The 13075-nt window shown below is 36.7% G+C and overlaps 1 protein-coding gene across 1 annotated transcript; it reads right to left on the reverse strand.

Annotated features, from left to right (window-relative positions):
- Positions 1-5238: 5238 nt before the first annotated feature.
- On the reverse strand, positions 5239-12853 carry LOC145775372 (ubiquitin-conjugating enzyme E2 S-like). Its single transcript, XM_082586660.1, has 4 exons — positions 12726-12853; positions 9929-10076; positions 6891-7081; positions 5239-5663 (listed from the first exon to the last, which is right to left on the reverse strand). Exons 1-4 carry the CDS (start codon positions 12732-12734, stop codon positions 5373-5375), a joined length of 639 nt encoding a protein of 212 aa, XP_082442786.1. The 5' UTR covers positions 12735-12853; the 3' UTR covers positions 5239-5372.
- Between the last annotated feature and the right edge of the window lie 222 nt (positions 12854-13075).

Raw genomic sequence — 13075 nt, forward strand, 5'->3', positions numbered from 1 at the left:
GCCAGGAATCAACAACCAGAAAACATAGAGACTTAGCTTTATTTCCAAAAAATGCCGAAGAAAACATTATCTTATCCTTTTGCTATGCCACCTGACAGCACCATTTTACAGGAATATTCATACCCACATTTTTGTTGAAAATGCTCTCAGAATGCACCAAATTCAAAGTAATTTTTCAAAATTTTCTGGGGAAGGCCCCCCAGACCCCCCGCCGCTGGGTGTCGTCTTAGGCAAAAACGCCGTCGGGCTTCGCCCGCCAGTTGTCAAAAAAACCCCTTTCAAAATTCCTGGCTACGCTACTCTCAATGGCCCCCCCTCCCTTGAGAAAATCCTGCGTACGCCACTGCCTGTGGTGCACATTTTTTGTAGTTATTTATGTTGTTGCCTTTTCCTAATGTAAATTTACCTTCAAGAAGTTGAAATTTATTGCATTTTTTTATTAACTTGTTTTCAGATTCCTGATGAGGGCTTAAATTTAAGCCGTAAACGTTCGACTGTTAAAACTATTTGTAAATATGTAAAACATATTGTTATAATGCTCAGCCCTGTTGTATTGTTGTGTCTTATTCTTATCTAACCTGTAAGCAAAGGTATAAATGGGGAACATACAAAAACTTCATTTTTTGTGGCGGCTTTGGGGGGGGCTTGAGCCCCCTTAGCCCCATGCTGGGTGCGCTACTGACGCTGTTGCATTACGATCAAACGTGGTTTCACTGCTTCGCACCAGCCTCTTAAATCTGTCGATTTCCACAGCAAACTCCAAAAAGTCCACCTTGTCGTCATAAGTGCTTTTAAAAGCGTTGGTGCATCCATTGTGACTTTCGCGTGAGGATTCAAAAATCCAAACATATCATTCAAGTGGTGTATGCCGGTAAACCTAGTTTCAGCTTCAAGTTTAAATCTGTCCAAAGCTTGAAACATGCATCGTCTTACTTGCTAGCTGTCTCTTCATAAATCATTTTCTTGTTTTACTTTTTATTTATTTTTGCATTAGGCTACGTCATTTCTCGTGCTGTGTGCACTGTGCAGCCTCATTTTGCCGCCCCCTTGCAGCCTGCCGCAGAGCCAGAACCGCCCCCGTATCGCTCGGCCGGGACCCACGAATGTTTTAGGGGCCCATCCACTTGTGTCTGTTGAATTTTTTTGACTACTTGAACAAAAGGAACTTTTTGACTAGAATAGCTTGATAGGCTATTCAATGGCTTATTAAACTACGAAAGGCCGTATTTACTGCTTCCCACTCCCCGGCTGATGAGCCCACCCACGTTTAGTTGGTCCAGCGTTTCTCGACTTTTTAAAATAAAAAAAAATGTGAAAATACTGCTACAAATGCTTGACATCGAATAGCTTACAATCCTTGCATCACTTTATGGAGTGTTGTATTGTCGGACGTCGTCGGTCTGCATTTGGTAGGCTGTGACTATTTCAAATCAGTGAAACTAACTTAGTATAGGCTATAGGATCTTTTGTGTGTAGCCTACTGTATCTTGTCGCTTTTTTGGAAAGTGTCTTTCAACAGTAGATAGAATAGCACTTGTTCAACATAAAAACTCTCCTGAAAGATGTTGGATATTGGAAGCGGGTGGTCCAGAGCAGGGATCACCAAACCACGGCCTGCAGCCAATAGCAGCCGCGATGCAAGTTCGTCAAACCTGCCCGCCATACTTTGTAAAAAATGTGGTACCGTATAGCATTAGCACTGCATAAAAATTCTTTTAAAAGTAGCTAACTGCTGTTTGAAGTGTTAAAGTATTTCCGTTTTCAGTCCTTATGTTCTGTTGAAACATTGAAACTAGCCATTTCAGAGAGGTATAAATGATTTGTGACAAGATGACGAGTTTTTTTTTCTTTAGGCTAGCCTATACCTACCCATTCCCTTGCAACGACCGAACTATCTTCGTGGTGTTAAGCTATCTTCGTGGTGTTAAAGTTTTGTGAGCATAGCATAACTTATGGTAAGACTGATTTATCCAATAACTGGATATTTTTTCCCAAATATTTTTTTTAAACAACTACTGTACCTACATTAGAACGAGCTAAGTCCATTTTTTGTGGTTAGATACTGGAAAGTGTTTCTCAAGCCCCGTATTTTTACTGACAGAAAGAGCTAAGTTCTAGCCTGAACAGGTTTCTCAGAAACTGATCGTTAGAATTTACAGTCCATTAAAAATTTTAAAATGCCATTTTCTTAAAACTACTTTTGGGTGACTTAGCTCGTTCTGTTATTTAACCCTCGATTAATAGGATATAAAAAGGCAAAAAACCTCATAAGGTTACAAGAACCGGCCCAGCAGGGTTTCAAAATTCTACCAATGAAGAATTGTAAGCTACTAAGTTATCATGAAGGTGAAAAAGCACTAGGCCTACTGTGCTTGCAACACCATTATTATTAGGCTATATCTTGTATAGTGTGTATATATATCTGTAATAAGCTTACTTTAGCTCGCCAAATGTATTAGTTTACGGTACCGTATATTTACTTTCTGCAGATAGTAAATCGGAACTTAGCCTACATTCTGCCCAAATTTCTATACCAAATACAAAAGTTTCCAAAATTGTCGATGCTACACCTACATTTACAGTCTCAGAAAAATGTTAATGTATTTCATACAAAATGCAACACTATAAAGTTAGCCTACTAACCTGGTAGAATGTTGAAAACTCATGAAAAGAATTAATTTATTCAAATAACTAGATATTTTTGCCCAAATGATTTAGGATATTGAGAAAAAAACAAAAAACCTCAAAGTTGCCAGTAGGCCTAGCCAGCAGGCTTTTAAATCTTACCTGTCTATGTTTTAGTGAAAATCAATGATAAGCCTACCTTTGTTTGCCAACTATGCTCTTTTACAGTTAGCGTACTTTTTGCGGTTATGGAATGGAAACTTATCAGTTTTTCCAAATTGCAAACACATGCAATTGTTTCCAAAATCGATGATAACGCATTTTACATTTAATGGAACATATCAATGCATCTCATAAATATAACAATTATATAAAGTCTATAAACTGGTGAGTTGCTCCCTTTTTTCTATTTAACATGGAAGCCGCTGAGATGGAAAAATACGGAATCTTTAGAAAATAACGTAATGATGGATTGCTACACCCACGCCAGCTCGAGCTGTTGAACCACAGAAAAGCGGGTAAATCACGTCACTCCGAACTGAAATCTTCGTTTCGAAGCAGGCTACGACAATACCATACATATTGATTGGCGATTCTCTGCTTTTGTAACACTTACCTAAAAATGAAAAAGCTCTATCACCAGTTTAACTATTCGAATACCAAGAAACCAAGCATTCAAAAGCAAAATCTCTTAAACGACAATGTGTAGGGCTATCACGTTTCAGGTGTGTGTGCTAGGCTCTAAATCGCTTAATTTTCTTTGTCCTGCACAAGATTAGCTGCTGCAAGATTGACAGCATTACGATATGTCACATTGGCCTCACACAACAAAGCGTAGCCTACTACACTGTTGGAGCCAATGGCTTAATACAAAGCTCAACGGTTTCCTACAGAAAATTATTAAAAAATATGAAATAAACTACATTATGATCAACAGACATTTTGCAACCGTATGCGTACACAGAGATGGGCAAGATCACCAGTATTTGTGATCTTGAAGATCAAGATTACTTTTTAGCGTTCTTGAAAAAAAAATGAAGTTTTTGATCAATGAGGTTGCAAAAAATAATTACTAACTTATAAGCAACCTGAGTAAAGGTATAGCCTATGGTTGGTATTGCTAACTTTTACTTTTAACTACTCGATCACTGGCCTAAGAATTGTAATAAGTTAGTGATTGTTGCTATTAGGCCTATCAATTGCTGACGTAGTTTGCGTAGAACCGCAACGTCACACCCAAGGCCGAGGTTAATTACAGTAGTACTGAAAAAGTCGCAAAATTTGCAATTAGTTTTATAGGCTACATTTTATTTATAATAAATAAAAATAAACTTTGAACTGCATCATTTTTTACCAAATTTTTGTCTGGTTCATGTGGGAGTTTTTATTCGTGTTACTAAGTAGTTTTAACTTTCACTGTATTATGTCAATGTTTATTGCACTATTTAGTATTTACCCATCTGGCAACCTTGACTACTGTTGTCTGCTTTCAAAAAAGTTCAGAGGTTTGCGGTCAGACAAACCGCTCCATACTCAGACCTTAAACAAGTCTTGGTCTGGTTGAGTTGCTGCAATAAACCAACATGACCAAAGTTGGCTAGAGTCCAGATTTTTTAACACTGCCATTCTAGACTTATGAAACATCTAAAATTGAGTCAAAGAAAGCAAACATTTCTTTAAAATTCACACATGGAAATTGTGAACAAAATTAAATTATTTTTTATTATACGTCAACATAAAGTACACGGAAGTTGACTTCTTTATTATGACCAACACCGAAAACTTTTTCAATTTTGAAATGACAACGCTGACCAGATTAGATGGAGACTTTAAATCGTCTTTTGTTGGACACATATCATATTAACAGTGGCTTAATGTTAGTAGTTGCCACTAACTACTTTGTACAGTACGAGTTCTAAAAAAATGCCTCTATCTACTGTAGGAAGTAAAATTCAATTTTCAAGTGATCTTGATCTTATTGTTTTTCAAGATCAAACAAAAAAAAGTGATCTTAGATCAAGATCACTTGTGATCTTCAAGATCAAGATCACGCTCATTTCTGTGCGTACACAGCAATTGGGCAAACTGGTTGTTCTGGGTCGCATGGGATGTTAAGAATGCAGATATATATTTTTAGGCAACATCTTACTACGTTATCCCTTGCGTTCTGCTGATAACATTTGATAATGTACAGACCAGGGTTTTTTGGGTTTTATTTAAAAAAGATGCAATAAAGGTAGATTCATGCTTATTTCACCTCAAATACTACTTTTTACCAATGAAGTGCCTCTCACTCATAGTACATGCTGGCATAACTCAATAAAATAATGCACTAAGGCTGTTTAACTATGAGGCCTTCTTGCATAAATGAGTTTTAGTATAGTACAAAGTGGCATTACTTGATTTTTGTGTACAGAAATATCCACTGTATTTTCAATTTATCCTTGGAAATTTCCTTCACAATCACATCCTTAAGTCCTAATTTGAAGTTTGTTTTAAGTACCTTGTAGTACTTTGGTTCATTTTTTCAATTTTCTGATAAAAATTGGACAAATATGATGTTCTGGGTTTTTTTAAGTGCCCACCCGGGTTTTTTTGGGTCGGGTAAAATACCGACAATCCTGATACAGACGCTATAAAAAGGCAGAAATGTTGCAGATTAGCATAGGCTATTGGTACCATAGCTAAGTTACATGTAGTCGCTCTACATCTCTATCAGTAGTTTTTTTTTTTTGTAAAAAAATATATCATAATCGTTTTAAAGCCCGTTTTTTCTCATTTCTTTTTTTATTAGTTAATTTTTCAGTAGCATGTTTCTTAGTTGCAGGTCCATTGTTTCCTCCTTCCATATGTCTGTGCAGTCCGCTCGTTGAAGGTTTTTCTTCTGGCTTGGTTTTATGGTCAGAGGGTAAAGCATGAATTTCTGTAATTAGTTTAGCACGAGCTTCATAGTCGTCGTAATGTTCAAGTAATAGACGTCCAGCTTCTTCGTTTAACGCCGATTCAGGATTAGGGTGGATGAGAAGACACTTTATAGTCTGAAAAAACATATACTTTACGTCATAGGCTATATGAGATTTTCAGCGAAGGCATTGCATATAAAGTGTAGTATTTGACCTATATTTGTATTTGTTTATATTTGAAAAGATGATTGATACGGGCTAAATGAATAGTAGAAAACGTTCGTTTTTTTATACTGATAAACGCCGTAATGTTGTAAAATTTTGTCTGCTTATGATGAACAAACAACCTCTCCACAAACTCGGAATGGCCCGTTTCGGTGCGTCCGATTCGGTGAGTCCGATCCCTTAACGGGGGATTTTTTCAATTTTTTTTTTTAAATTATCGGGTACCGTAGCCTAATTATCATTGCCGTTTTAGGGTTAGGGGTTAGAGGTTAGGAACTCACCGAATCAGACTCACCGAATCGGACTCACCGAATCGGACTCACCGAATAGTAGCAGACTCCCACAAACTAGGGGAGCAAGTCTTTTAGGCGCCGGTCAAATACTATCTGCAGACTTTACTAGGAATAGTACCTAAATGAACGGGCGCCACAGTGCTCCGCACCTAAATATCCTGACGCCACAGTGTGCGCGCCTATTTGACCGGCGCCTAACTGTCTGCGCCTAAAAGACGTGGACCTCAAACTAGTGCTTACTTGATACTGCGTATTATTTTTATGCCACAAATGCATTAACGCAAATGGACTTTTTACCCGAAAACATTATTGACGAGACTCTTGGCTTCGGAACAAATATATTACAATGTAGAGTGACAGAGTACAAGAGATACAACAATGAAAGTACTAAGTTGAATAATAGTGAATTCAAGCTTATTAGAGCTTTCGCCACACAACAAGCGTGGCTTCCTCAGCAAATTCTTCAGTAGAATTAATTAACGCATTCGTCTGAACACGAGATTTGCGGATGAAGCCACAATTGTTTGGTAAGATACTTTAAGTTAAACACGACTTTGCTCAATTTTGCTGGTACTGTTTAAAACTTTGTTTTTCGCCTTGTTGTTTGCATGGGGTAATGCAGTTTAAATCATATTCTGTTAATTTGCAATACATCACTATTCACTACCCATCTAAGAAACAAAAACAATCAATTCATTTATTGATGTATTCGAAAGAAATATTATTAGGAAAATGAATTTAATTTAGTCGTTTAAACAAAACAGAGCAGTGAACTATAACAGCAAGGAAGTTCGTATTTGATTTAAAAAAAAAAACATATGCAGAATGCACATTGCATACTTACAAGTAAAACATTTCTGATTCCCATCTTAGCGCTCCAATCTTGTTTCAAAGTGTTAACACAAATTTCGCCTGTTGAGCTGACGTTGGGATGAAATATCTTAGTTAGAAAATAACCTTTTGGGGGAGAAGAAGGAAACTGACGAGTTAGGCAGAGCTTCATCTTAAAAATTCCACCAGCAAATGGAGTTCCCTCTAAACACAAAGATGTTTTCATGATTAAAAAATGCATTTCTGTCTAGCAATGAATACCTGCCAAGACGCAATTATGGTCAGTCTACAATCAGCCATTAAGAGAGTGATGAACCGGAGACAGCACTACTAGCTGGAATTGGATTTTCTGGCCAGGGAGTTACAACTCTGACCAGAGCTTTCAGATAGCATAACACGTCATCTACTTGTCCACAACCTGAAATGTTGTTGCAAGATGTTAAAAAAATAATTGTACGAAATGAGAAAAAAATATTCGTACATCGCCAGTTGCGCATTTAATTTAAAAGGTGAGATAAAAAAAGGATGGTCATTGGTCAGTAATATTAAGGCAGGCCCTGCTTGAAAGTTTTGTTTAGCAATTCAACTAAATCACAGCTGACTCGCTTCCAGCTTGGCACCCAGCATTCCCGAGACGGCTGAGATACATACAAATTATGCATACCGTAGGTCTACTGAACTTTAACTCTAGGTTGATAGTGGGGGGGGGGGTATTTAATCGTTTTTTTTTTAATCCAACTTTAGCCCTGGTTTTAGAATACAACAGGACATTCTCAGACCTCTGCAATTTTTTTTTTGAAATTTTCGTCCAAAGTCCCCCTCCCTACCTTGAAAATTACTTTTTGCGTTTAATTGCGTAATATTGTATGGACGTCACTTTTTGGTTACGCCATTTAAAGTTTAAATATTAATTAATAATCGCTACTGAGCCTACTGTACTAAATCTCATTAAATATATTGCAAGACTGCCGTCTGCCATAAACATCTTCTGGTTTTGGTTTTATCGTAAAACACGGGAGATTGGTAATTTCGCATTGTGCGCATGACTTTGACAACGTGCATGCGCAAAAGCGTGAAATTAATGCAAACAGTTTGAATAAAGCTGGATGTATTTGAGCGGCCGTAAATTGACCAAAACCTATCCTCAAAAACTATTTTTTTAAAAACAAAGTCGCTATTAGCTTGTTTTGTCATGATAACTGATTTAACTTATCTACACTCGAGTCGAACCAATTATACTGTAGACTCACTCTTGCCCAGAGAGCAAGCTGGTTTTCAACGTGGAAGATCTACTGTAGACCAAGTCACTCTCATGACCCAAGACATAGAAGACTGCTTTGAGGCAAAGAAGAAGGCTGGTGCTGTGTTTTTTGTCCTCACAGCCACATACGACACCGTATGGCACCAAGGCCTCACCTGCAAACTCCCCCGCCTGCTCCCGGACAAGCACATGGTCCGCATGATCATGGAGCTCGTTTACAACAGAAGATTTACTCCCAGCGTATTTAATGGTCTTGGTCACAGATATTGCCCGCATTAACGACGTCTCTTACCGCTATTATCACCTAGCCAACCTGACATCATTGATTTATGCGGCCGCTAAGGTTTGACATCGACTTCAACGATCATCGAATCTTACGTAATAAGAGCGATTGTATCCTACACGCAAAAATTAAAAAAATTGATCGCTTAAAACAGCTCTTTTTGCTGTTTTGTCTCGTGAGCTTTACATATTGCTCAACAAATGTATAACGTTAAGAATTGACAAAGAAATCATTAAATTTGAAAATTAGGTTTGAATCACTGCAAATAAACGTATTCAAATTTTTACTTCGGCCGACGCCATTTCACAATCCGTAATCTACGTCGGCAGTGATTTTGCCGCAGCAAAAATGCGTTAGTTTTGAAGGCCACCGAACTGGAAACAACAGCGCTTGTCCCGTGTATAAATCAAACCTGTCTTTTTGAGGTGAAAATCACTTGCGAAAATCTTGACCTATACTCGAGTACATACGGCAGCCTAATTGAAATTTAGCGAAAAATAAAAAACGATCTAAATATTTATTTTTAAACTATTAAATTAAAATGTTTGCTCACATAAAATTGACATGTGTCCTGAGTCGCAGTCTTTATCCAAACTTTGCAAATTTGTAAGCATAAGGATAACACTGCAAAAATTAATTAACGTCTATTGTTAATCATGAAACGCCGTTTGACAACTGTTTTTTCCTATGAGACTTTTCGATGTTTAGTTGAGACATTTTTTGATTAACCTCTATTACTGTATAAGCTAATTCCTTTGAATAAACAAATGCCACTGTGGGATTGTCTGGCTGTCTCTGAATAGGGATATCTCCGAATAGTATCATTCTCCGAATTCAGGACCACATTCATTTAAACTGCTATTTCACTGTCGTTATGGTGAAATGTTATTCATGTTCCTGTGTTTCCATCAAAAATCTCTAAAAATGATCTATTTTTTCCACTTTAAATTGTAAATTGCCGGTAGTGAGTCAGGAATGTCTACCGCAAACACGGAATTGAACATTCGGCAATGATGGGCGCTGGGGGCGTCTAGCCATCCACGCTTGGAAATCTTCAAAAATCTTTCAACATGGACAAACCAAGATTTGGTAAACTTAATAAGAACTATGGACAATCGATTGTTGTGGAGACTCACGGTAGCCGACGCATTATTCAGGCATGGCCGATGATGATGATGAGTGAGTAGCAAAAATATGACTGAACTAAATGTAGCACCTATCCACTACTGCTACATTGGGAAAAGTAGTGTCGCTACTGCAGCCGTTATTCTAACAAAAATACAGTGTGTCACTACAAAAAATAGTGGGCTAGTAGCGGCACTGCACAAGTTGCCCACCTCTGGTAGTTAATCATGAAACATGATGATGATAAGGCAATTGTGACTACTACGATTAACAGGGTGAAGTACAATACATGTGAGATTTTAACACTAAGCTCAGACCAATGACGAGGTTGCCAAATTAATGGTATATACTTTTAACAAACAAGAAATATTTTAGTACTTACGAGGTCCTTCTAAGGTGGCATGAATTTCTGAGACATCATCTTCATTTAGAGAAACTTGAATTCCTTCAATAGGTTCACTTTTCAATAAAGCAAACTCTTTATAAACTTGGCGAACTATATGAGGGGATAGGTTTTCTTGATTTCCATGCTAAACACACAAACATGAAATAGTCAATAATATGACTGAAAAAACAATTATATAATCTATCACCGAGTGACCAATCTTATATTTCAAGGCTTATAAAACCCTTGCTATGTAAAATATTTTTCGCTTCAAACTACTAGGTACTTTCAATGTTTCATAGGACACCACATGTCCTGTCTCTTTTAGGAGGATTTGTCCTCTTTTCTCAAGAAAAATAAATTGTCTTCCGAAGACACTCAAAAAAGCTCGAATTGCATTTTACTAGCTTACAAAACATGTCCTTGTTTTGGGTGACGAAAATATGGTAGGCCTAATGTTTCATCTAAGCAGAAGTATAGTTGAAAATGTGCTCTGTAGTTTAACTGTTCTTCCATGCCAAACTGGAGATCAGATCATGGATAGGAAGGCATGATCACCACCTGCACACATTTGAATCGATAAAAACAAAGTTTTATGAGTGACAAAAGTCAGGTCAAAGATTACTTGTGGCAAATGATTTGTACGACCATGATTGACACCACAATGCTTATTGCTTAAATACGGTATCTTACACTCAAATATCACGGAATGGCCCGTTTCGGCGAGTCCGATTCGGAGAGTTCCCTATTCGGAGACAGCCTTTTTCGGAGAGTTCCCTATTCGGAGATTTTTTGAAATTATTTTTGAAAATTATTGGGTGCGGTAGCCTAATTATCATTGCCGTTTTTACATCGTTTTAACGTCGCTAAACGTTGAAATCGTGCAGAAAAAAATAGAAAATTATCGGGTATCGTAGCCTATTTATCATTGCCGTTTTTACATCGCTTCAACGTCGCTAAACGTTAAAATCGTGCAGAGAAAATAGAAATAAAATGTTTGAACAATTAAATGAAAATTCGTCATGTCAGTTCAGTTGAGTTGTTTTTATTTGTGACCATCATATCAAAAACAATACACGTCAACATAGCAAAGGTCGAGAAAAAGGTAGAAGCGACAAAACGCGAACGTTAAAACATGCTTGTGACCGAAATAAGTGATTGAGTTGAAAGAAATTTGGCACGGCCGCAACACCCTCAGAAAAATTGAAGATATGAAGGCAAAATAAAAAAAGATGTTACAAAAAAAAAAATCATGTTTATGTCTATAAGTTAGTACTTTTGAATAGTTAAAATGATTACCGGTAGTTTGGATCAACAAATGTGTGGCCTACAGCTTGGATTGAAAGGAAATTATCGGGTACCGTAGCCTAGTTATCTCAACCAGTAAAAATTTGTTCCAAGAACCCAGTTAGCCTAACAATTCATTTTTACATCGTAGTAACAGATAACCAAATGTGTGGCCTATCGTTTTAACGTCGCTAAACATTAAAATACCGTGGCTTAGTTATCCCGACCAGCAGAAATTGTGGTTTCTACATCGTTTTAATGTCGCCAAACGTTGAAATCGTGTAGAAAAGAGAACTTTAGCTGACTAGAATACGCATACTAGGATATTCCACAATATCGTTTCTTTTATAGTTGAAATTATCGAAGCTTTGGACGAGTGGGGTTTAGACCTAACCATTGAGATCTTAAAACTAAAAAGCGAATTAAATTTATTTTTGAACTATTAAAGTTTGCTCAGATAAAATTGACATGTATTCTGCGTTGCCTTCTGCTTCTGCATGCAAACTTAGAATATATTAGAATCCTCAACTATTACAAAATTCTAAATCCAACGACGCCTTCTGTTCATTTACAGTAGATAATTTTGTATTTTATTCCACAATATCGTTTCTTTTATAGTTGAAATTCTCGAAGCTTTAGATGAGTGGGGTTTAGACCTAACCACTGAGATCTTAAATCATATCATATTTATGACACCGGAAAGACCCTAGTGATATGGTACGTTCCATACGTCCATATTCATAACTTCACCAAAGAAAACCGGAGCAACAGAATGCTCACTCCACAGAACAATTAGCCTTGTGAATCACCTAACAAACACCTTACTCCGAATCATGATGATGAGATTGAGACTAAAACTACAATCGGAAATTTCAACAGCACAGTTTTTATTTGTTCCAGACAAAGGGACCACAAAAAGAAAGTTTTACATTAAAAATGATAACAGAGAGATGTATGTCCGATTCTTCTGTTTATTTAGAGAAATTTGTATTTTATTCCACAATATCGTTTCTTTTGCATTCTTGCATTTTATCCAGTGTTTGCCTTTGAGTACCTTCCCAGACAGCAAAATCCGTCATTTTTACATTGATTCAACAATGTAAAAATGACGAATTTTGTTGTCTGGGTTCGTTCAAAATATGTGTTTTACATCAAAACAACAGTTTTCACGATTAACAATAGGGGTTAATGAGATAAAGTCTCAGCAAAAACGTGTCAACTAAAAAAAGACAGTTGCCAAATAGCGTTTGCCATAAAAGACGAAGTTAAAACCTAAGTGGCAGTTTAGAGTAAACCTATAATTTTTAAATAATTAATTTTTTAAATTAATAATAATTTTTAAAAAAAATTTCAAAAAATCTCTGAATAGGGAACTCTCCGAAAAAGGCTTTCTCCGAATAGGGAACTCTCCGAATCGGACTCTCCGAATAGTAGCAGACCCCAAATATCAATACTTGTTCATTAAAACTGCACACATGTTATTAATTATGTACAATGCAGCACTTACCAACGACATTATTATTCGATAGTACTTGTAGCCAATACTAACACAATTTGAAGCAAAATCACTACCATTGTCCTCTACAATTACAGAAATAATTCATAATATTTCATATTAAAAATAATAAATTCAAGCATCTTTATTTCTGATAAATATGAAACAATTTTAGTGTGCTCAATTGAAAATGAATGACTGTGCTAAAAACTTGCGACTCCAAGGACTGGCAAAAACTTGATAATTTTATTAGATTCAAATAGAGCAGGTGAAAATGTTGAAACAAACAAATAAAAACATGTAGTTGCCGTTACCACTAGGCTATGGAAAAAGAAATCAGTTTGTTATCAGCAACTTAAACA

Source organism: Aplidium turbinatum, chromosome 8 (genome assembly GCF_918807975.1).
Source record: "Aplidium turbinatum chromosome 8, kaAplTurb1.1, whole genome shotgun sequence".
In the NCBI taxonomy this organism is placed as follows: domain Eukaryota; kingdom Metazoa; phylum Chordata; class Ascidiacea; order Aplousobranchia; family Polyclinidae; genus Aplidium; species Aplidium turbinatum.